The following is a 22,650-nucleotide window of genomic DNA, read 5'->3' as shown; positions in this document are numbered from 1 at the left end:
AATAACCAGTCCTGGGGCACCAGGGTGACTCAGTCAGTTAAGTGTCCAATTCTTGGTTTCAGCTCAGGTCATGATCTCATGGTTCATGACATCGAGCCCCATGTAGGGTTCTATGCTGACCCAGAGGCTGCTTGGGATCCTCTCTCTCTCTCTCTCTCTCTCTCTCTCTCTCTGCTCCTCCCTCACTCATGCTCTCTCTCTCTCTCAAAATAAATACATAAACTAAAAAATGTTTTAAAAAACGGCCAGTTTTTTAATTTAAAAATTGGATAAATTTAAAATTGGATAGCCAAGTGGGGGAGGGGAGGAATGAAACTTGACCTCTGCCTCACATTATACACAAAATCCATTTTCAAGTGGATTGTAGATCTAAACGTGAAAGCCAAACTATAAAGCTTTTAGGAAATAACATACAAGAAAATCTTCACGACCTTGAAGTAGAGAATGAGTCCTTAAATAGGAAACAAAGCCAGCCAAGAAAGGTCTTACTTGAACTACATTAAAATTATAAACCTCCATGAAACATGAAACACTAAGTCACAGAACAGGAGAGTGTACATACTACTCATGCAACTGACAAAGAACTAGTACGCTGAACACACGAATTAAAATCATTAAGGAAAAGAAAAAACAGAAGAAAAATGAGGAAAAGACGGCGGGGGGGGGGGTATATCATAAGATACTCAACCTCATTTAAACTTAGGAATGAGCAAATTAATACCAAAGACATTACACACCAGTAATTTGGCAAAAATTAGACCGATAACAATAAACACAGGTGGAAAATCTGAGAACACTAGACATACATATTCTGCTATGAAAATTCTGATACTTTAGATCATTCCAAACTTTTTCCAGCAATTGCATCCTCTTTTCATATGACAGTATAAATTGGTACAATCACCTTAGAAAAGTTTGCCATTATTCTATTCAAGTTGAAGATATAGATATCCTAAAACCCAGCCATTTGCTCAGAGGTATATATACTAGTCTCCAGGACCTAGAGAAATTCATGGACATGTACAACAATGTTCTTAGCAGGCGTGTTAATAATAGTGTCAAACTATAAATAATCCAAATAATCCAACCTATTAGCACTAGAGTGAATACATAATTAGTGGTATATGTTCATAAATGGCATCCTATACAGTAATTAAAATTGATGAATTCGATACATGCCATAGCATAAATATAAAGAGAATGCAACATATAAAAACTACATACAGCCTAATTTCATTTATATGATGTTCAAAAACAGGCAAAACTAAACTGTATCATTTAAGGATGCATAAATAGCTGAGAAAACTAAAGAAAACCAAAGAGAGGATTATTACAAAAATAAGCTTTATAATTACTTCTGGGGGAAGGGAGTGGTCTGTAAGAAGGGGCCAAGGGAAGGCTTATAAGGGTCCAGAAATGCTCTTTCTTCAATTCAGTTTGGTTAAACAGATGTTAACTTTATAACTGCTTATTAAACTGTATGTGTTTTATGTGTTTATATTTATCTCAGCAATCACCCATTACACATACCACACCACACCAACCCCACACACACACACGCGTGCGCAGCACTCATTGATCTCTCCAACAAAATTTTAGCTGTTATCTTGGGATAAGAATCCCTTTCCCATTTTTACACTTAGCAAATTTTCACTGATAAACAAACATTAATTTTAAAAATGGGAGTAAATGCCTTCTCCCAAATGGCACAGTGAACACTGCAGAAAAATTAGAGCAGCTTATGTTTATTGAATGCCTTTTGTGCAACCCAGTATCCTATACTCTTCATACACATTAATTCAATTAAGATTAAAAACAACCCTAGAATGTTTTCCAGAGGCAGTTGCTTGGGCTCACATAATTGTAAATGTGAGAGCTAATCTGTCCAAGTCTGAATGGAACTTTCCCCACTATTCTACACAAATCCCAATAGCTGAGAAAGTTTGTTTACTATGCACCTATTCACCTTCCCCGTACAATGTTCTGTAGCGTTTTCTTCATCTGATATTTAATTCATTCATTTATTCATCAAATACTTGTTTATACCTGCTATATCCCAGATCCTGTTCCATATATAAGATATACTAAAGGGCAAGAAGGGAGAGGGGGGAAAATTAGAAAGAAAGAAAGAAAGAAAGAAAGAAAGAAAGAAAGAAAGAAAGAAAGAAAGAAAGAAAACAAAGGAGGAAAAGATATGACAAAGTCCAAGCTTACATTTTAGTAGGGGACACAGATAATAAATAATTTCAGATAGTAATCAGTTCTATGAAGAAAACAAAACAATGGGACAGTGATTGGGGATAGTAGAAACATTTGGGCTGAGATATGAATACTAAATAAGCCATGCAAACTACTGGAAGGGGTTCCAGGCAGTGGCAGCTGTAAACATCAAAGCCCGGTAAGGGGAATGAGCCTTGGCATACCCAATGAATAGAAGAAGAAGTAGAAGGCCACTATGCCTATAGTACGGTAGGTAAAGAGGACAGATGGTGTATCTTGCAGGTCAGTCCAAGCAAAGAATTTAGATTCCATTTTTGATGCAATGGGAAGTCACTGGAGGTTTTTAAGCAAGGAATGTCACAGTACAATTTATCTTTTAAAAAAAACCAGCTTGGGATCTATGTCATGAAAAGGCTTTGAGGGAGCAAGGGTTGGGAAATGGCAAGAGTGGAAGTGGGAAGACATTAGTTTTTAATAAGAAATCCAGGGAGGAGATGAAGGAGCTTGAACTGGAGTGATAGCAATCAAAATGGAGAGAAGTGTTCATCTTTCAGATCTATTCTGAGGGAAGGTAAGATAACTGAGTGTCTATTTCTTCATTAAGTAACCATTCGCTGCATGCTGTAATACATAAGGCATGTTCTAGGTGCTGGGGACACAGAACTGAACAAGACAGATGGGATTCCTGACTTCAAGGAGCTTAAATATTACATATTGCAATGGAGGAGACAGACATTTAATAGGTAAATAAAAATATAATGTCAGATAATAAGTGTTATGATGAAAAACAAAGAATGATAGAAGTGGGGTAACATTTTAGGTAAGTCAATGAAAGACTGTATAACATGTGACACTTAAGCACAGACTTACAGTGAAGCACAAATCACATGAGTCTGGGGAGTAAAGCACTCCAGAGAGAGGGAACAGCAAAGAAAGACCTTGAGGTGAGAATGTGCTTACACTGCGAGTGGAACAGCAGAGCAAATGCAGCTACAGAAGGATGAGTAAGTCAGAGAGCAGCAGAGGAGGCACAAAATGTGGCGAGGACAGGTCCTATAAAGCCAAGAGGTCAGAGAAAATTCTAAATTGTGTTTGAAGTGTGGTGAAAAGTCATGAGAGTTGTGAACTGGGGAGGGATACCTGATTCACATTTTAGAAAGGTCATTCTGACTACTTTTTTGAACTGTTGAAGAGTAAGTAATATGAAAAGAGAGATAACAGAGACTTCAACTAGAGTACTTCTAGGAGAGATGTGAAGTCGGACAGGTTGTAGATAAATCTGCTAAACTGAATAGGATTTGCTGTATTAAGTTTAGAATATGAAAATCATGTCAAAGAGGATTCCTGGGGTTTGGGCTTAAGGCACTGGAGGGCTGAATGTAACATTTACTAGGATGGGAGGAACTAGGGAGGAATGGGTTGTAGGACTGGGACCAAACGTTGGTTTTGGTCGTGTGTTCACTATTAGACTAAGATGATTAATTTTATAAATTACCAACAAAAAGGAATACAGGCCCCAACCTAATACATTCAAAAATTAATATAAATTTTATCAGAAAAACAAAGTCTTAGTAAATCTAGCAGATCTATTTCTGTCACAGCTTCTTTCTTTCTCCCTCCTCTATTATTCCCTACCACCTAGAAGCTTGGTCACCAATAAGTCCACAGAGTTAGCTCTTCATTTTCAAAATAAAATTTATTTCTTTAATAAAGAATTAAAATATGGCTGTGAAAGTAGAAAATAATATAGAAAAATATTTAAAATGTGCAATAGTAGTTTTAGAGTAAAGGTAGTTAAGCATTAGAGTTTATGCTCAACTTCTACTTGAAACACCAACCAGTATTATATATATTATTAACCACACTGGAAAAAAACATACCTACTTGCAATTTTAATTAACAGTTATAATTCAAAAACAGATTTATATACTTGGTCATGCCCTTGTGAAAATGGAAGTACAAATCTTGAGGATATATTTTTTGAAGTTGGCTTCACTTTATAGGCTGATAAATCTACTGTCCAAAAGTTACAGGGATTGCTTTTATTACTAATCCATCCATATAACTAAATCAACATGAAGGAAACATGTACTTTTTGGATAAAACCAAATGTTTTGTTAACAATGCGACAAGAATATCATCTTTCATTACACTGGTATAAAAGCTGGTAAGCTCATGTATTCCCAAAGTATGGTTTCCATCACATGTAGACACTAAACACAAGATGAAGAAATATCTAATGAATTCTATCCATTCGTTCCCCAAATCTTTAGTTATAATGAAGATACAGGTATTGTTTGTATGCAGGACATACAAAAAGAATTGGAAAATGTTTGGCTAGAGGGAAGACAACTCTTCAGGGACTAATGTTTGCAGTTTGCAGACTAGGATAATCTTCTCTAGGAAGAATAATGTCAACATAGCAGCACTATATTCACCAGGAATCCAATGGATCTCTCATGTGGCAGGAAGCCAAACCTTCTGGCTACTCACAACATCACTCAGTTTCCCTTTAATCTTCAGGAAGTGTCTCTTGAATTCCAATCCGTCACCCTATATTAGGAATAATATCCAAAAAAAAAAAAGTCAAAAAAAGAGACTGCCATAAAATCAAACTTTCTTTAGTGGTAACTAAAGGCAAATATCCTTAGGTATGTCCAGCTACAATTCCCTTCAGGTCTTCTTATGAAGACCAAATATTCTCGAAGAAATGGCTACATAAATAATTCCAACTTGATTTTGGGCCCATCACTGTTCCCACTACACTGGGCTCAGAGAGCAGAAACAATGGCAGCTTGTCTGTTTCAAGCATTGGTAACTCTGGACCTAAGTCACTGTTTTCCATAGGCACTGGGGGTTTGTAAACTAAAATTAAGCTACACAACTACACTGAAATCTTGCCAAAATACTGTGGCAACAAAGCCAGTCGTTCAGTTATAAGAAAGATTTCACTACAGTAGGATCTTAATAATTTAATTCCATACTAAGCATCTAACAGCAAAGCTCCAATTTCAGAATGTGACCTATTTCTCCAACCTCCTTTAGAGCCATGTACAACCTCTCAGGAAATAGAGAAAATGCTATTTTGGTCTTCTATCAGAACGAGTAATCTCTAAAGAAATAACCAGAAATGTGAACAAAACTCTGTGTACATGAACATTAATCACAGACTTACTTATGACAGATAAAGATTCATTAATGATATTGTACATTTTGACAAACACATAATTGTAATTAAAAAGATGTATTTGGATTCAATAAGAAAAAGTTTAGAATGCCTTTTTTTTGAAGTTTATTTATTTTGAGAGAGAGAGAGAGAGAGAGAGAGAACATAAATAGGGGAGGGGCAGAGACAGAAGGAGAGAGAATCACAAGCAGGCACTGAGCTGTCAGAACAGAATCCAATACAGGGCTCAAACTCCTGAAGGGTGAGATCATGACTGAGCTGAAATCAAGAGCCAGACACTCAACCAACTGAGCCAACCCAGGTGCCCCAAAGCTTAGAATGCTCTAAAATAATCAGGGTAATTACTGGTGGGTAGCATAATTTAGGATTATTTTTATTTCATTTTTACTTATTTACATTTTCTACAAAAAAGACTTTGTTTTAGAAGAATGACAAGAATGAATGCTCATAACATTGAATAAGAAGCAAGTTACCATATTTTACACATGCCATGTAAATACAAATAAATGGCATTAAAAAAAATCTCTACGTAAGAGTATTTGCATATAGTACATACTAAAGAAGTAGTAAGACTACTATAATATAGTAAAAAATAAGTCTCTGTTCTCTCTGGATAAGATTAAACTTGATTTTTATTTTCTCCTCTATATGTTTTCATATTTTTTAGGTTTCTACAATGAACACGTAATACTTCTCTAACAAAAGCAAAACAAAGTTTTTTTAAAAAATGTGCTATTCTAGGGGCACCTGGGTGGCTCAGTTGATTAAGCATCTGACTCTTGATTTTAGTTCAGCACACTCTGTCTCTCAAAAAAAAAAAAAAAAAAAAAAAAAAAAAAGTGCTGTTCTACATACCTTAGATAGCCGAAAGTCAACCAAGATCTTCTCATCCATTTCTACCAAATTCACTTTGAAAATCAGTTTATTGTTTCTCCTATCAGTTGTTGATACAGTAACCTAAGGCAATAAAAATCAGGTTAGTCCAAATTACAAAAATATCTATAATAATTCTCACTTCAAGGAATGGCTATAAAAAATACACTGGTGTACCACAATTATGCAAAACTAGAACAACACATCATGTTCTGGAAAAATACAAAACACATACATTGCTGCTGGGAATGTAAATGGTGCAGCTGCTTTGGTAAACCACTTGGCAGCTCCTCAAAAAGTCAAACGTAGAGTTACTCTATGCTTTAGCAATTCTATTAGCAGGTATAGAGCTAAGAAATTGAAAACATATTGTTATGGGTACAATTGTGTCCTCTCAAAATTCGTATGTTGAAGCCCTAACTCTTTAGAATACGATTATATTTGAAGACTGGGCCTTTAAAAAGGTAATTAAGTTAAAAATGAGACCATTAGGTGGGCCCTAATCCAATATGACCGGTGTCTTTGTAAGAAAAAAAAGTTAGCATACATAGATACCAGGTATGCATGCACACAGAGGAAAGACCATCTGAAAGCCAAGAAGAGAAGCCTCCAAGGAAACCAACCCTGCTGCCACCTTGATCTTGGACTCCGGTCTCTGGAATCTTGAGAAAACAAATTTCTGTTGTTTAAGCACCCAGTCTCTGCTGTTTTGTTATGACAGCCCTGGCAAACTAAAACACATGTAAATTCATACAAAAACTTGTATAAGGGGCGCCTGGGTGGCTCAGTTAGTTAAGTGTCCAACCTGGGCCCAGGTCATGATCTCACAGACCGTGAGTTCAAGCCCCACGTCGGGCTCTGTACCGACAGCTCGGAGCCTGCAGCCTGCTTCAGAGTCTGTGTCTCCCTCTCTCTGCCCCTCCCCAGCTCGTGCTCTGTCTCTGTTCTCTCAAAAATAAATAAACATTACAAAAAAAATTTTTTAACGTATGTAGCAGCATTATTCATATAATAGCCTATAAGTAGAAACATCCCAAATGTCCATCAACAGGAAACTGGACAAATAAAATGTAGTCTTCTATCCACATAATGGAATATTATTTGCCCGTAAAAAGGAATGAAGTAGTAATGAATGTAAACAACACAGATTATCCCTGAAAACATGCTAAGTAAAATAACACAGACACAAAGAGCCATTTATATGACATTATATGACTCCACTTATATGAACCATCCAGAATAGGCAGTCCACAAAGACGGAAAGTAAATCAGTGGCTGCCAGGGAATGAAGGGAGGGAAGAATGAGGAGTGACCACTAATTGGTATAAAGTTTATTTTGGGGGCAATGGAATGTTCTGGAATTAAGTGATGATAATAGCACAATCTTGTGAATACACCAAAACCACAAAATTGTACACTTTAAAATGGTTAAAGTGATGATTTTTATGTTATGTGAGTTTTATCTCAATAAATCTACCTGACCAAAAAAAAGTAAGTTACCCCACACAAGGGAGAGGAAAATCAGACTGGCCTCAGATTTCTGCATAGTAACAATTTCCCTTAACTTTTAATTTTGAAAGCTTACAAATCTACAAAACAACTGAAAGAATCTACAATAAATAACCATATATCCTTCATTGATTTTATCAACCTAGATAAGTATATGTTTACTTGTCTTTTTTGTGTGTGTTTTTTTAAGTTTTTCAACCAAGCTATAGAAGACATACACTTCACTTCAACATATTTCTCCTATGAACACATTCGCCTACAAACCACGATATTATGACAACACCCAAGAAATTTGACACCGATACAAAAACAATATCTAACATAAAAACCATATTAAATTTCTCCAATCATCCCAATAACACTCTTTAAAGCTTTTTTTCCCCTTTAAATCCATGATCTAGTGAAAGATCATGCATTACATTATTTATCAGGCTTCTTTAATACATAATATTCCCCTCATGTTGTTTTTCATGACATTAAAGTTTTTGAAAAACCTAAAGACAGATTAGAATTTCAATGATACAGGGGCTCCTGGGTAGCTCAGTCAGTTAAGTGTCTGACTTTGGTTCGTGAGTTCGAGCCCTGCATAGGGCTGTGCTGACAGCTCAGAGTCTGGAGCCCGCTTCAAGTTCTATCTCCCTCTTTCTCTCTGTCCCTCCCCTGCTCACACTCTGTCTCTCTTAAAAATAAATAAACATTAAAAAAAATAAAAAAATAAAGAATTTCAATGATACAAATATGCCATAATAACATAAACAACAAAAACTGGTAGGTGGGAGCAGGGGAAGTGGAAGAAATATGGGATTGTTAACGTATTCATCTTTCATAAAGGGAATCTTTGTTACTGTTACAATTTAAGTATATGTAGTTTTTAAAAAAATAATGACTTGAGTCAGTATTTTTAATAACCTCAGAGAAGACTTTCAATATTATTTAAGGTAAACAACATTTTACTTAAATCCTTTGAATTTCAATTGTTTCTTTTTTGAAAATATACTGATAATGATCTTTTTTACTCAAATATTTACATTTTTCTTTAGGAAAATCAATGAAACATACCTGATTCATACAGCTCTTTTTCCATTGATAGCCCAGTTTCTCACAAGTCTCTTTCAGGCATTGGTAAGATTTGTCTGCATCCAATTTGGTAAAAAACCGTGTCATTCTTTTAACCAAGCGTTGCCAAGGGTTCTACATGTCAAACAGAGGAGACCTGAATGAATCTGGTATCACCAAAAGCAGTCATATCACAACTAATTGGTCTGAAAATTCTCTTCTGTGACTTAAGATTCTTATACATCAAAGTATCTTCTAATTCTTCCTTCCTTTGCAAAAAAAAAAAATCTGTATATGTTAAAGTGTTAATACAACATTTCTAAGATTTATACATTTAAAAAAAGGCTTTATGACAAAAAACTAGAGGGTTTTCATTATTTATTTGAAAAACTAAATTCCCTTACCTGTGAGGATCCTGGGGTGCCAAGTAACTGACTATTCAGGAGCATATGATCAGGACATGTGGGCTGGGAAAAACTGATCCCTTGTACCAGTTTATCAATATATGAAGGACTGGTGTCCCATAAGGAAAGACCTGTCCGTGGTTCTGGTTGGGAACTGGAGTACTTCACATTTTCTTCACTGAGGCATTCAGATATGGGGAAAATATATATTTTTAGATAAAATCAATCTGGCCTTTCTTATATCACATTACCATTCTCACACTGATAAACATTACATTCACTATTAAGAAAAAAAAAAAAAATATATATATATGCATTACTTCTTATGGGAGTACTACTTTCAACAACTATTTGATCTTTGCTGATTTATCTTACCTAGAAGCACTGTTCACTGGAGAGAAGTCCAAATTGGATTGAATGTGCTTAGAAAATCCACTAGGAGACTCTGATATACCACCTGAAGTGACTCGGGGCCTCTTTGCCCCTAAAAAACAGAAAACATAAATACAAATATTTTCAAGTCTCCTAAGCAATGTTCTTCAACTAACCCCACTGGAAAATTCAAGAAGTAAAAACACATCTAAATCCATGTATTTAAAGCAAAATAGTTCTATAAGACAAATAGTGGCTCTTTGTACATGATTACAAAAGAAATATGATCATTATAAACTTATGAGAACTCACTTATCAAATTACACATTTCACAAATCCTGACCTGTAAGCATGTTCCAAGTATGGGGTTAAGGCCACAATTTTAATGGTACCATTTATGGTAAAAGAACAGTGTTCTATGAAGACAAAGAGACCTAGCTAAAAAACCAAAACTTTTAAAAATAGAAAACAATTTATGACAGTGGTGATAAATATTATGAATCTGCTCTATCCAACATTCTTTGCTCCCTGGAAAAGCTTTACCAAGAATAATCATTATACAGAAAATGATGCCACTATAAATTCATTGGTTACTACCATCAGCTGAATCTTCAACACTGTGTTTCTCTAGTTAGTTTCCTCTCCCTTTCTACACAATGATCTCTTCAAAACTTCTATACTCTTGTCAAATTCCCATAACGACCCACCCCCACCACCTCACTGCTTCGCATTCGATACCATCTCCAACTGCACAAAGAAAATAAGTCATTAGAAACTCCGTCAATTTGCCACTACTAAATCTGTCAATTTACTTGCACTGCTACCCATCCTTCCCTCTTCCATGCTCCCATAAAATGTTCGTCTCTGTACTTGTACGTGAGCCTATGCCCTCCTATCTCAGGGGATCTTGATGCTCCTTCATTCCTTCTCTCTTGACCTTCAGCCTCCTCCTCTCAACTGGAACGGTCCCAAAGTCATTTAAACACACTTACATTTAGCTGAACATTTTATTTACTAACTAATTCATTCAAATATTTTATTTTATTAAGCCTACTATACATCAGGCAGTAAGAGGAAAGAAACAGCATGCTGGTATGCTGATGAGAAAGCAGTAGAGGGAAAAATTAATGATGCAGGAGGAAGACAAAAGAATTGTCTCTGAGTAGGCAAAAGAGAAATGGGCCTAGTGCATAAGAGAGAGAGCTAGTATATATCTGGAGCAGACAATTTATTCATAGCAACAAAGGAGAAAGCAGAATATATGAGCACAGAGGCAGCTGGTTAGGTGGCTGGAGATGGTGATGGGAGCTTATGGAAGTTGCCTTATGATTGTTTCTATTTCCCAGTGAAATAGGAAGTGAGAGTGAGGATGGGGAAGGAGGTGCTAGAAGTTGAAAAACAAAAAAAAAAGGTATACAAATGTGACTTAGAAGACTGAGGTTGTGAAAGAAGTAGGGAAATGCATTATAATTGCCTGGCAGAATTAAGGGCTCACTGGAGATCAGTGATCCTGAATTTAAAGTGAACACTGTTGTGTATTTTGGTCCAGGTGCAATCAGCTGTGCAGGTGTAAGTATAGAGCAGGTAGAAAACTGGATTAAAATTGGATTAGGTTTTGTCCAGTAAGCATGATCAAGAGAGAACAGGGCAGGAACGCTGAAGCTGAAAGTAAAGAAGTCATTACAATGACTGACCTTGGGATTTAAAGTAGTGACGATGGAACTGAGGACCTAGGGAGGGGACAGGTAAGATATAGTGAAAAGGAAGTAGAATTAATGGACTTCAAGTCTAGGCAGGGTCAAAGGATTGTTGAAGTCAGGGTACTAGAGGAGGAAGCCAGAAAAAAAATATGCCAGTAGTTAAAGCAGGATGTCTGAAGAGAAGATCACTAGAGAGAAGGTAAAGGAAATATGAAATCAGGATATTCGAAGGGTCATCCAAATGAATATTTAAATCACCAAGAGCCATGACAAAATGTACAAGAGTCACGTTAGAGAGAGTGACAATGTGGCAGGAGTTTTAAATGGGGGTTCAGAAACTGATTATCACAAGGAGGGAACATTAGGAAGTAGTCTGATAATATGAGATTCAAAATGAAGAGGGGAGAAATATGAGAAAAAGGGAGAAAGTAGAAATGAAGGACAAAAAGGATGCCTGCCCCACTCCCAGATTCAAGGGTAGGAGTGTGTGGGAAAGAAAACATCACCACTTGAGGGGAAGCTGTGTTCTCAGGAGAGAGCTTGAGTTCAATTAAAACAAAGGGAAAAGGGAAAAGACACATTCAGAGAAGAGTTAAAAACTCCTCACTTATCTTTAGCCATTCTCTCCTCCCATTCACAGCCAGACTTCTTGAATGAGCTGTCTATACTCTGCTTCATTATCTCTCTTTTAGACTATAATCATTGCACTGTCAAGTAAAATTACTCCTAGCCTTTCACCAAACCAGTTCCTGCCATGATCATGAATAACTACTGGGCAAATTTTCAGGCTTCATGTTATTAATTCACTTAACAGTGTTTGCTACTATCACACATTTTCTTCTGTTGGCCTCACTTTTTTCATATTCTCCAGATGTTCCTCCCATCTCTTTGGCTACTTTTGTGTGTCCCTGGCCTCTACTTACTACTTAAATGTTGACATTCCTTAAGATTTCATATACTTAATTTCATCTACCAGTTTAAATTATCATCTATTTGCAGAAAACAACTAAATATTGACATCTCAAGCCTGGTCCTGTCTCCTGAGTTACACACACACACACACACACACACACACACACACACACACTTATTAGACAGTTTTATTTCTCAAAATCAACATGTCCAAAGCCAAATAAAATTTCTCCCCAATTCTGTTTTTCCTAAGTTATATCCCAGTAAATGGCATCACCATTTTCTGAGTTTGTCACCCCAGAAGAGTCATCCTGGATTCCTAATTCTCTTTCATTTTCTACATATAAACAATTACCAGTCCTATCAATTCTAGTTTGTAAGTTTCTTTGGCATCTACCTCTTCCTTCCAAATCCATTGCTACTAACCCAATCCAAGGTACCATCTTCTCACATCTAGGATAAAAAATTTCAAAAACAATGGAAAAAAAAAAAAAGTAGGCAGAAGGACCTTTTAAAACCAAATATACGATCGTGTCATTTCCTTGCTTCCTCAATGGCCTTAAGTTAAAGCCCAAAATCCTCAACATGGTTTACAAGGTCCTCCTTCACACTTCGGTCACTATCTACTTCATTTCAAACCTCTCTCCCTCTCCCCCTTCTCTATTCACTCATTTACTCAACAAACATTTACTGAGAGCCTACAATGTACCACACATCATGCTAACGACTAATGACTTAAAATGACAAGCCAGACATGGTCCATGCCATACTGGTCTTCTTTCAAGTTCCTCAAATGTATCACCTTCCAAACTCTAAGACTCTCTAAATGTTGCTTCCTCTGTTCAGAATCTGCCACTCATCTTGCTAGTACTCATCTGGCTAGGTCCCTTTTAATCTTCGGTTCTTAGATTTAATGTGATTTCCTCAGGAAGACAAGTCTTCTAAGTCACTTAAGACCTGGTCAAACACTTAGCTATAGTACTCTGCTTTTCCACTTTATTAACAAACTTAAAATTATTTTTTGTATTTCTGTTTTTCCTACTACACATTACAACCTACATAAGGACAGAGACCATAGGTATCCTGTATTGTTGATTTGTGATACTGAATGCAAGTGCCTTTTCTTTCACAGAAAAAAAATACTTGTATTTTAAGGATATTACCTTTCTTGAGAGGTTTGTTGTACCATCTATCTTTTTTGATGTCTGGAATGGTAATCCTTACTGATGGATTCTCAACTAGGATTTTATGCAGCAAAGCTAAAAATAAAATATTAAGACAACATTTACAAAAGAGACATGCAAATTAGAAACTTGTACTGTGGAATATATTCTCTATTGATCTCCTTATATCCAAATATTATTTCCAGGGAGGAGAAAGAATAAAGCTACTTAATTATTGCTTTAATTTCATGCATTTGCTCTTTGCTACTGTCTGTATCTGAGAACGCCATTCCCAGATCTGATGCTCAGTTGTCTGCAAACAAGTAAAGCAAGAACCAGGTGGAAATGTTTCTCCCCATTTGACAACATTAACAAAAAGATTTAAAAATCCTCATCCATTTTCAACACCAAACTCCAGTGTGCCAATATGTCAAGTTACATCCTCATTCACACAGTTTTATAAAGAAAAATTACTTTCTAGTAGCTTTTTAAGAGATAGTAATATAAGTAACTGTCATCCTAAAGTACCTTAATTATTTTGATAAAGAACTCATACATCTCCCAAAACCAAAATTATTTTCTTTTTTTATTGAGGTTTTTTTGTTTATTTGAGAGACACAGAGACAACATGATCAGGTAAGGAAGGGGCAGAGAGAGAGGGAGAGAGAATCCCAAGCAGACTCTGCACTGTCAGTGCAGAGCCCAATGCAGGGTTTGAACTCATGAACCGTGAGATCATGACCTGAGTCGAAACCAAGTGTCTGCCGCTTAACCGACTGAGCCACCTAGGCTCCCCCAAAATTCTTTTCTTTTTTTTTTTCAATATATGAAGTTTATTGTCAAATTGGTTTCCATACAACACCCAGTGCTCATCGCAAAAGGTGCCCTCCTCAATACCCATCACCCACCCTCCCCTCCCTCCCACCTCCCATCAACCCTCAGTTTGTTCTCAGTTTTTAAGAGTCTCTTATGCTTTTGTTCTCTCCCACTCTAACCTCCTCCCAAAATTATTTTCTAATGGACCAAAGACTTCAATGAAAAACTGAAGGTATAAAAACACAAATGAGGGGTGTCCCCCTGGCTGGCTCAGTCAGTAAAGCATGTAACTCCTGATCTCAGAATTATGAGTTCAAGCCCCACACTGGGCATGGAACCTACATAAAAAATAAACTAAGGGGTGCCTGAGTTGCTCAGTTGGTTAAATGTCCAACTTTTGGTTTCGGCTCAGGTAGTGATCTCATGGTTTTGAGTTCCAGCCGTACTGTGGGCTCTGTGTTGACAGCTCAGAGCCTGAAGCCTGCTACAGATTCTGTGTCTCCCTCTCTCTCTCTACCCTTCCCCCACTCGCACTCTCTTTCAAAATAAACATTAAAAAAAACCACACATATGAAAACACAGGAATTTTCTTCTAAAGTTAGGGGTGGGGAAGACCTTGCCAAACATAACAATACAGTCAGAAAACCACAAAGGACAAAATAATAGATTTGAATAAATAAAAATATAAAACTTCTGCACATGAAAATAGCATAAACAAAATAAAAATGCATGGCAAATTGTGAAAAATATTTGTAACAAATGCAAAGATCTAATGACATTAATGTTTTAAAAAATTCAAAGTAATAAGAAAACCTCCCTGCCAAAAAGTGAGTAAAATAAACCATCCACAAAAACAGGCAAAAAGCTAATAATCAAATATTTTTAAAAATATATAAACCAATGAGACTGTGGTAAAATGGTACAAACTTTCTGAAAAGTAATTTGGCAAAGTAAACCATAATAATTAAAAACTGCATACATCCTAGGGGCACCAAAGTGGCTTAGTCAGTTAAACGACTGACTCTTGATTTCAGCTCAGGTCATGATCTCATGGTTAGCCTCACACCAGGCTCTATGCTGATGATGCAAACCCTGCTGGGATTCTCTCTCTCCCTCTCTCTGCCCCTTCTCACAAACATGTGTTCACTCTCTCTCTCTCAAAATAAATATTTAAAAAAAAAAGAACAAAAAACCTGTATACATCCTTGATATTTCTGGATTTGCTTTTTAATTAAATGATTTACAGTATGTGCATTATAGGGATGATCACTGGATCTCTTTCATAAGTAAAAATTTTTTTTAAATATAAGTCTTTGAAACAGTGAATTGGATGCATATAGTAAGACATATCCACATAGCAAAATACCATCACAGCTTTCATTTATAAATAATGAGACAGACCTACAACTATAGTCATGGAAAAATGTACTTCACTATAGCATTAAGACAAAAAAAACAGGTTATAAAATAGCATGTGTAGTATGATCTTATTTTTTGTAAAAACACACACACTTATATACATATACAAAAAACATATACTTGCTATTTATTTTTACAACAAAGTGTAGAACTATATATCGAAACATTAATAGAAACTATTAACGAGTGCCGAGTGCTGGGATTATAGGGTTTTAAAAAATTGTTATTTTCTAATCTATCTGCAAGGATCACAGACTATTTATGTGATTATTTAATTTTTTTTTTAATTTTTTTTTTTCAACGTTTTTTATTTATTTTTGGGACAGAGAGAGACAGAGCATGAACGGGGGAGGGGCAGAGAGAGAGGGAGACACAGAATCGGAAACAGGCTCCAGGCTCCGAGCCATCAGCCCAGAGTCTGACGCGGGGTTCGAACTCACGGACCGCGAGATCGTGACCTGGCTGAAGTCGGACGCTTAACCGACTGCGCCACCCAGGCGCCCCTATTTATGTGATTATTTAAAAGTTAAAAAGAAAAAATTTATAAGAAAAAAATTAAAACAGCACTAGTCTTCATTATCCAAGAAATCAGTGCTTTCAATCAACATAACCCAGTTACCTAGAGGAGCAGAATCAATTTTTTTCCAAGGGTTGAGGTATGTTTTTTTTTCTTTCCAATCAGAATATTCCTGACAACTGTCACTGGGCTGGTCCCATGGCAATTCTAAAAAAGAAACAAGTCCCAGTTTTGAGTGTTCATGTCATTATATAGTAAAGATTTTAAAGGAAAATAATCAGTGATACAAATCCATTAAATGTTTCCTCCAAATTAATTCAATATGGTTTTCAAACTAAGAATGCTAACTCATAGAAATTTTAGAGGCACCTCAAAGACAGATAAACTACTTCTACCCTACTCTTTCCAAAATTATTCACATGAATTTTAAAAGAGGTTGCTATTGTGATATTTCATTTAGCAGCTCTACATAAAACTGATTTTTAAAAAGCTTTGACATTAAAAGTTCCAACTTAGTTATAAATAAGTTTACTACCAAAATACTATCATATAAATATGGATTCCCCTGGTTTGTTTTATTTATTTTGGTACAACAAATCTGGCTTTCCATAGACAGGAGTTTCATCATGATTAAAAAGCTCTTACCTCCAGCCAACATTGCTGTAAGTACTATTCCACAGGACCAAACATCAACTGGTTCTGCATGAAATTCTTTTCTCTTTAGAAGTTCTGGAGCAACATAAGGTAAAGTGCCACACATCTTGTTCAATAAACGCTCACGATTATTATGCCGAAACACTGTTGCCAAGCCAAAGTCAGAGATCTTGAGGTTATCTAAACCAAAGGAAAAGTGAATGGCACTTAATAAAGATGTTTTGTAAATAGATATACTTAAAGGAATTAAGTATTACTGGAAAATCACTGGTGTTACTTCAAGTTTGTAGAACTTTTCTACCTTAAAATGACAAAAAAAGACATTTTAAAAGAAATAAAAGACATTTTCACCTAGCTAAACCTAGAAAAAGGCCTCAGAGCTTCTATTAACTAAAGAAAAATCATCAATACACAAAACAGTTTGGACCAGGTTAAAGACAATGGAGTCAAAAGGGGCTGTCCTTCTGTAAAAAGGGCACTATAGTCTTAGGCTGAAAGCACAGCCAAGTCCTTCATCAACTTGTACAAAGGGCTGGAAGGAGACATCAATAACAAACCAGGTACAACTTTCTCAGCAGCAAACAAACCCACAGAGCAGGAAGAAAATATGTAAAGACATACCAAAACTAAAGATCCACAAACATTAAAATTTCGTGTCAAAGTGGCTAACTTTAGAAAAGGAGGAGGAACTACACACAGAAAATAAACCAGAAAGGCAAATTTCCTCTAACTTCATCTTAAACACACACAAACTACAAGCAGAACTTTCAACTTACCCTGTGCTTAGTGAATATCCACCACAACTGACTGATGCTATGCTAGCCAATGCAGGTAAGTGAATTACTAAAGAAGATTAACAACAGACAACTGTTGGGAAAGTTACGAAAACATAGGATATTACTAGATCTTATAGCAAGGGAATCTAACCTAATCTTAGGAGGGAAGACCCCCTATTATCAAGGTGTCAAATGGTATAACCTTTTTAGAGGGCAATCTATCAAAAGATGTCAAAATTGAAATATTCACTCTTTAAACTAGAAATTCCTGGGGCACCTCGGTGGCTCAGTCGGTTGAGTGTCTCACTTTGGCTGAGGTCATGATCTCACAGTTCATAGTGGGTTCAAGCCCTATGTCAGGCTCTGTGCTGACAGCTTGGAGCCTTGAGCCTGCTTCAGATTCTGTGTCTCCCTCTCACTGCCCATCCCCTCTTGTGCTGCCTTTCAATCTCAAAAATAAATAAACATTAAAAAAGAATTTTAAACTAGCAATTCCCATTTCCAGGAACACAAACACAGAAATAATCCCCCAAATTGACAAACACAAGAAGTATTATCTATAATCTAGCAGTATTATCTGTAAATAGCTTAAATATCCAATAAGGAAATGGTAAAATCTTGTTACACATGTATGCAAGGAAAACTATGTAGGTAAGTTGTTTAAAAAAAGAAAAGGTCTATCTATAGTTCTGACATGGAATAGGGTATGAGTGGAAAAAAAAGGACAAGGGCCATAGCAAATATCCATTATAACATGACCCAAGTTTTATACGGGGACTGCGCAAAACTTTAGAACAGACATCACTGTTCCATTTTCTAAGCTAGAAACAACTTAAATGTCCTAAAATAGGGAAATGATTCTTTAAAATCAGGTATATACATATCCATACAATATGATATATAATCCATTGATAATGTTTACCTGTATTTGAATTGGGAGGTAGCTACTGTAATTATCCTTTTAATAGCTATACGTGACACAATCTTGACAAACCACTGAGAGTTAGAGTGCCAAGTTACTTCTATGTTACTAATCACTGAAAATACTAATGGATGACTGTAGCATTCCTCAGATTTTATTGTTTCCTTATGTCTGCAACATAACACTCAGGTTAGAGAACTGCATATAATCAATTCTAAATTGAGGAGTGTGGTTATCTCTAAGAAAAAGAAAAGGGAATACATTTGAGAAGGCATACACAGGACTTGGACTATATTAGTAACATTATCTTTTTTTATTTATTTTTAAAAAATTTTTCTTTTTTAACGTTTATTTTTGAGACAGAGACAGAGCATGAAAGGGGGAGGGTCAGAGAGAGGGAGACACAGAATCTGAAACAGGCTCTGAGCTGTCAGCACAGAGCCCGACGCGGGGCTCAAACTCACGGACCGCGAGATCATGACCTGAGCCGAAGTCGGACGCTCAACCGAATGAGCCACCCAGGTGCCCCAGTAACATTATCTTTTTAAAAAAAGATTATTAAATATTGAATAGAAACAAAAGAATGTTTACAGAATATGCAGGATGTGAGCATATCCCATTTACCCAATACTCAACTTAAGAACATTCATATCTCCTTTGAAATCCCCTGTAATTAATTGGGGTGCCTGGGTGGCTCAGTCAGTTAAGCATCCAACTTCGGCTCAGGTCATGATCTCGTGGTTTGGGAATTCGAGCCCAGCGTTGGGCTCTGTGCTGACAGCTCAGAGCCTGGAGCTTGCTTTGGATTCTGTGTCTCCTTCTCTCTCTGCCCCTCCCCCACTTGTGCTCTGTCTCTATCAAAAATAAATAAATGTAAAAAAAAAAAATTTGAAATCCCCTGTAATTACTTCCCTCAATTTATTTCTTTCTCTACCTTCTCATAAGTAACCACCATTCTGATTTTGGTTTTAATATGCTTTTTTCCTCTGTAATTTTTCCCATATTTGTTTATTCCCAAATAAACAATGTTTTATTTTATGTATTTTTGAACTTCCTATAAATAGAATCATACTGGTATAAATACTTCTATGAAACTTATATCCATGTCATTACTTGTACCTATAAATTATCCATTTCATAATTTATCTATTCTATTGTTGACAGATATTTAGGTTGTTTCCAGTTTTTTGCTATTATAAACACCACTGCTTCGAGTGGTATACATATGTATAATGTTTAATTTTTTAAACCAAGTTGTTACACAGGTGGTTGCTGTATTTTTATTTTATTATAATATGTATTATATGTTTTATATAATTTTTTACGTGCTTGAATTTATTTAAGTAAGCTCTATGCCCAATGTGAGGCTTGAATTCATCACTCTACAATCAAAAGTCACATGCTTTACTGACTGAGCCAGCCAGATGGGCCCCATGCCTGAATTTTTTTTAAGTTTTCATTAAAAGTAAAGATTTTTACACTATAAATACAATGGAAAAGGCTGAAAAATAAAGTCCACATGCACGTTAAAAAAGCATATATCTTATGATCTAACTTATGTTAATACATATATGGGTAAAGATATATATGTCTCCTTTATCCTTACAACCCAAATAGATTCTTACTATCACCATTTTATAAAGAAGGAAAGTGGGGCAGAGAGAAGGCAAGCAACTTACCCAAGGCCATACACCTACTAGGAGGTGGCCTAGATTAACCCTAGGTTCAAATGACTGTAAATCTCAAGCTCTTAAAAATATGCTATACTGCTTCTCACAGGTAGACACACAATTCTTCTTTCCCAGAGTGTTTTATTTAGCTAGAAACCTACATTTATTCAAAAAAGGACTTAATTTGTAAATGAAGAAGGGGAAGAATTGACTGTAATACCATCAAGGCTATTAGCATTCAAAAAGTAATGAAAATAGGGGCGCCTGGGTGGCGCAGTCAGTTAAGCGTCCGACTTCAGCCAGGTCACGATCTCGCGGTCCGTGAGTTCGAGCCCCGCGTCGGGCTCTGGGCTGATGGCCCAGAGCGTGGAGCCTGCTTCCGATTCTGTGTCCTCCTCTCTCTCTGCCCTCCCCCGTTCATGCTCTCTCTCTGTCCCAAAAATAAATAAACGTTGGAAAAAAAAAAAAAAAAAGTAATGAAAATAGAATGATAAATGGAAGTTAAAGGAATTCTCCAGCATCTGAGACAAAACTCGGGAGAGAGGTACTGCCTGGGGCCTGGTCACAGAGAGTGAAAAAGCGGGGAGTGGACAAAAGCTGAAGACAGAGGGCTGGTGTGCCATTGCTGATCTGGGAGAACAGACTGGGTAGCTGGGCGGTGCCATTTTCACCGATCCCGCGCATACGCACCTAGAAGCCCGCAACAATCCACCCCAGTAGGCTAGCAGCGCCATCTAGTGGAGATCAGAGCGGTTACACTGAGCCCCGCCCAACTGGGCCAACTTCACTCTTCAAGAACAAAAGTCTCACAGCCGGCTTAGTTTACGGAATATAAAGAGCTACATAGACTGACTTCTAGGGGAAAACGAAGCAATTTCAGTCCTACTTCAATCTGTTAGCAGGTTCATCTATTCAATTTTCTTTCTTTTCCTTTTTTTCTCTTTTACACTTCTTTTCTTTTTCTTGAATACAGAAAGAGAAAAAATTCATTTTTATTTTCAAATTTATTAAAAATATTTTTAATTCTTATTACTATATTTTTTACTTTTGTGTAAATTTTTTCAAATTCTATTTTACTTCCATCATTTTATTTTAATCTACTTCAGTGTATTCACCTTTTCAAATTTTCAAACAATTTCCTTTTTTTTCTCTTTTTCCTGAATGCAGAAAGAGAAAAACTTTATTTTTACTTTCAATTTCTATCAAAAATATATTTTTTTAATTTTTTACTTCATTTTTCACTTTTATGTAAATTATTTCAAATTCTATTTTACTTCCATCATTTTATTTTAGTCTACCACAGTGTATTCACTTTTTCAAACTTTCAAACGATTTCCTTTTTTTCCTTTTTTCTTTCTCGTTTCTTTTCTTTTTCTTGAATACAGAAAGAAAAATTTCATTTTGTTTTTAATTTTTATTAAAAATATTTTTCTTTAATTTTTTTCTACTGTATCCTTTACTTTTGCGTATATTTTTTCAAATTCTGTTTTACTCCCCTCATCTCATTTTAGTCTACTTCAGTGTATTCATTTTTTCAAATTTTCAAACGATTTCCTTTTCTCCTCCCCCCCTTTTTTTCTGTAATCTGTCAAACCACTTTCAACACCCAACCAAAACACACCTAGGATCTAGCATCATTTATTCAATTTTTGTTTCTGTGCGTGTTTTTAATTTTTTAATTTTAATATTTTTTAATTTCAATTTTTATACCTCATTAATTCATTTTCTGCCTTCAAAATGACAAAACGAAGGAATTCACCCCAAAAGAAAGAGCACAAAGAAACGACAGCCAGGGATGTAATCAACACCGATATAAGCAAGATGTCTGAACCAGAATTTAGAATCACCGTAATAAGAATACTAGCTGGAGTCAAAAATAGATTAGTATCCCTTTCTGCAGAGATAAAAGAAGTAAAAATAGCCAGAATGAAATTAAAAATGCTACAACTGAGCTGCAATCACAGATGGATGCAGCTGCGGCAAGGATGGATGAGGCAGAACAGAGAATCAGCAATATAGAGGACAAACTTATAGAGAATAATGAAGCAGAAAAAAAGAGGGAGACTAAGGTAAAAGAGCATGATTTAAGAATTAGAGAAATCAGTGACTCATTAAAAAGGAACAACATCAGAATCATAGGGGTCCCAGAGGAGGAAGAGAGAGAAATAGGGGTAGAAGGGTTATGTGAGCAAATCATAGTGGAAAACTTTCCTAACCTGGGGAAAGACACAGACATCAAAATCCAGGAAGCACAGAGGACCCCATTAGATTCAACAAAAACCGACCATCAACAAGGCATATCATAGTCAAATTCACAAAATACTCTGGCAAAGAGAGAATCATGGAAGCAGCAAGGGAAAAAAAGTCCCTAACCTACAAAGAAAGACAGATCAGGTGTGCAGCAGACCTATCCACAGAAACTTGGCAGGCCAGAAAGCAGTGGCAGGATATATTCAGTGTGCTGAATCAGAAAAATATGC

At 36.1% G+C, this 22,650-nt stretch overlaps 1 protein-coding gene across 2 annotated transcripts in view; it reads right to left on the bottom strand.

Annotated features, from left to right (window-relative positions):
• Positions 1-3,951: 3,951 nt before the first annotated feature.
• The window catches only part of CHEK1 (checkpoint kinase 1), a 31,722-nt gene continuing 13,023 nt past the window's right edge, over positions 3,952-22,650 (bottom strand). For both annotated transcript variants that reach the window (XM_007074070.3, XM_042958090.1), the window contains exons 6-13: positions 16,794-16,982; positions 16,251-16,355; positions 13,397-13,492; positions 9,625-9,733; positions 9,250-9,427; positions 8,849-8,980; positions 6,263-6,364; positions 3,952-4,773 (exon numbers count right to left, since the gene is read on the bottom strand). In XM_007074070.3, the coding sequence (XP_007074132.1) occupies positions 4,678-4,773; positions 6,263-6,364; positions 8,849-8,980; positions 9,250-9,427; positions 9,625-9,733; positions 13,397-13,492; positions 16,251-16,355; positions 16,794-16,982 (1,007 nt within the window). In that variant the 3' untranslated portion in view covers positions 3,952-4,677. The remainder of the gene's footprint in view (positions 4,774-6,262; positions 6,365-8,848; positions 8,981-9,249; positions 9,428-9,624; positions 9,734-13,396; positions 13,493-16,250; positions 16,356-16,793; positions 16,983-22,650) is intronic.

Source organism: Panthera tigris, chromosome D1, assembly GCF_018350195.1.
Source record: "Panthera tigris isolate Pti1 chromosome D1, P.tigris_Pti1_mat1.1, whole genome shotgun sequence".
In the NCBI taxonomy this organism is placed as follows: Eukaryota; Metazoa; Chordata; class Mammalia; order Carnivora; family Felidae; genus Panthera; species Panthera tigris.
This window is presented reverse-complemented; position numbering and strand designations above follow the sequence as displayed.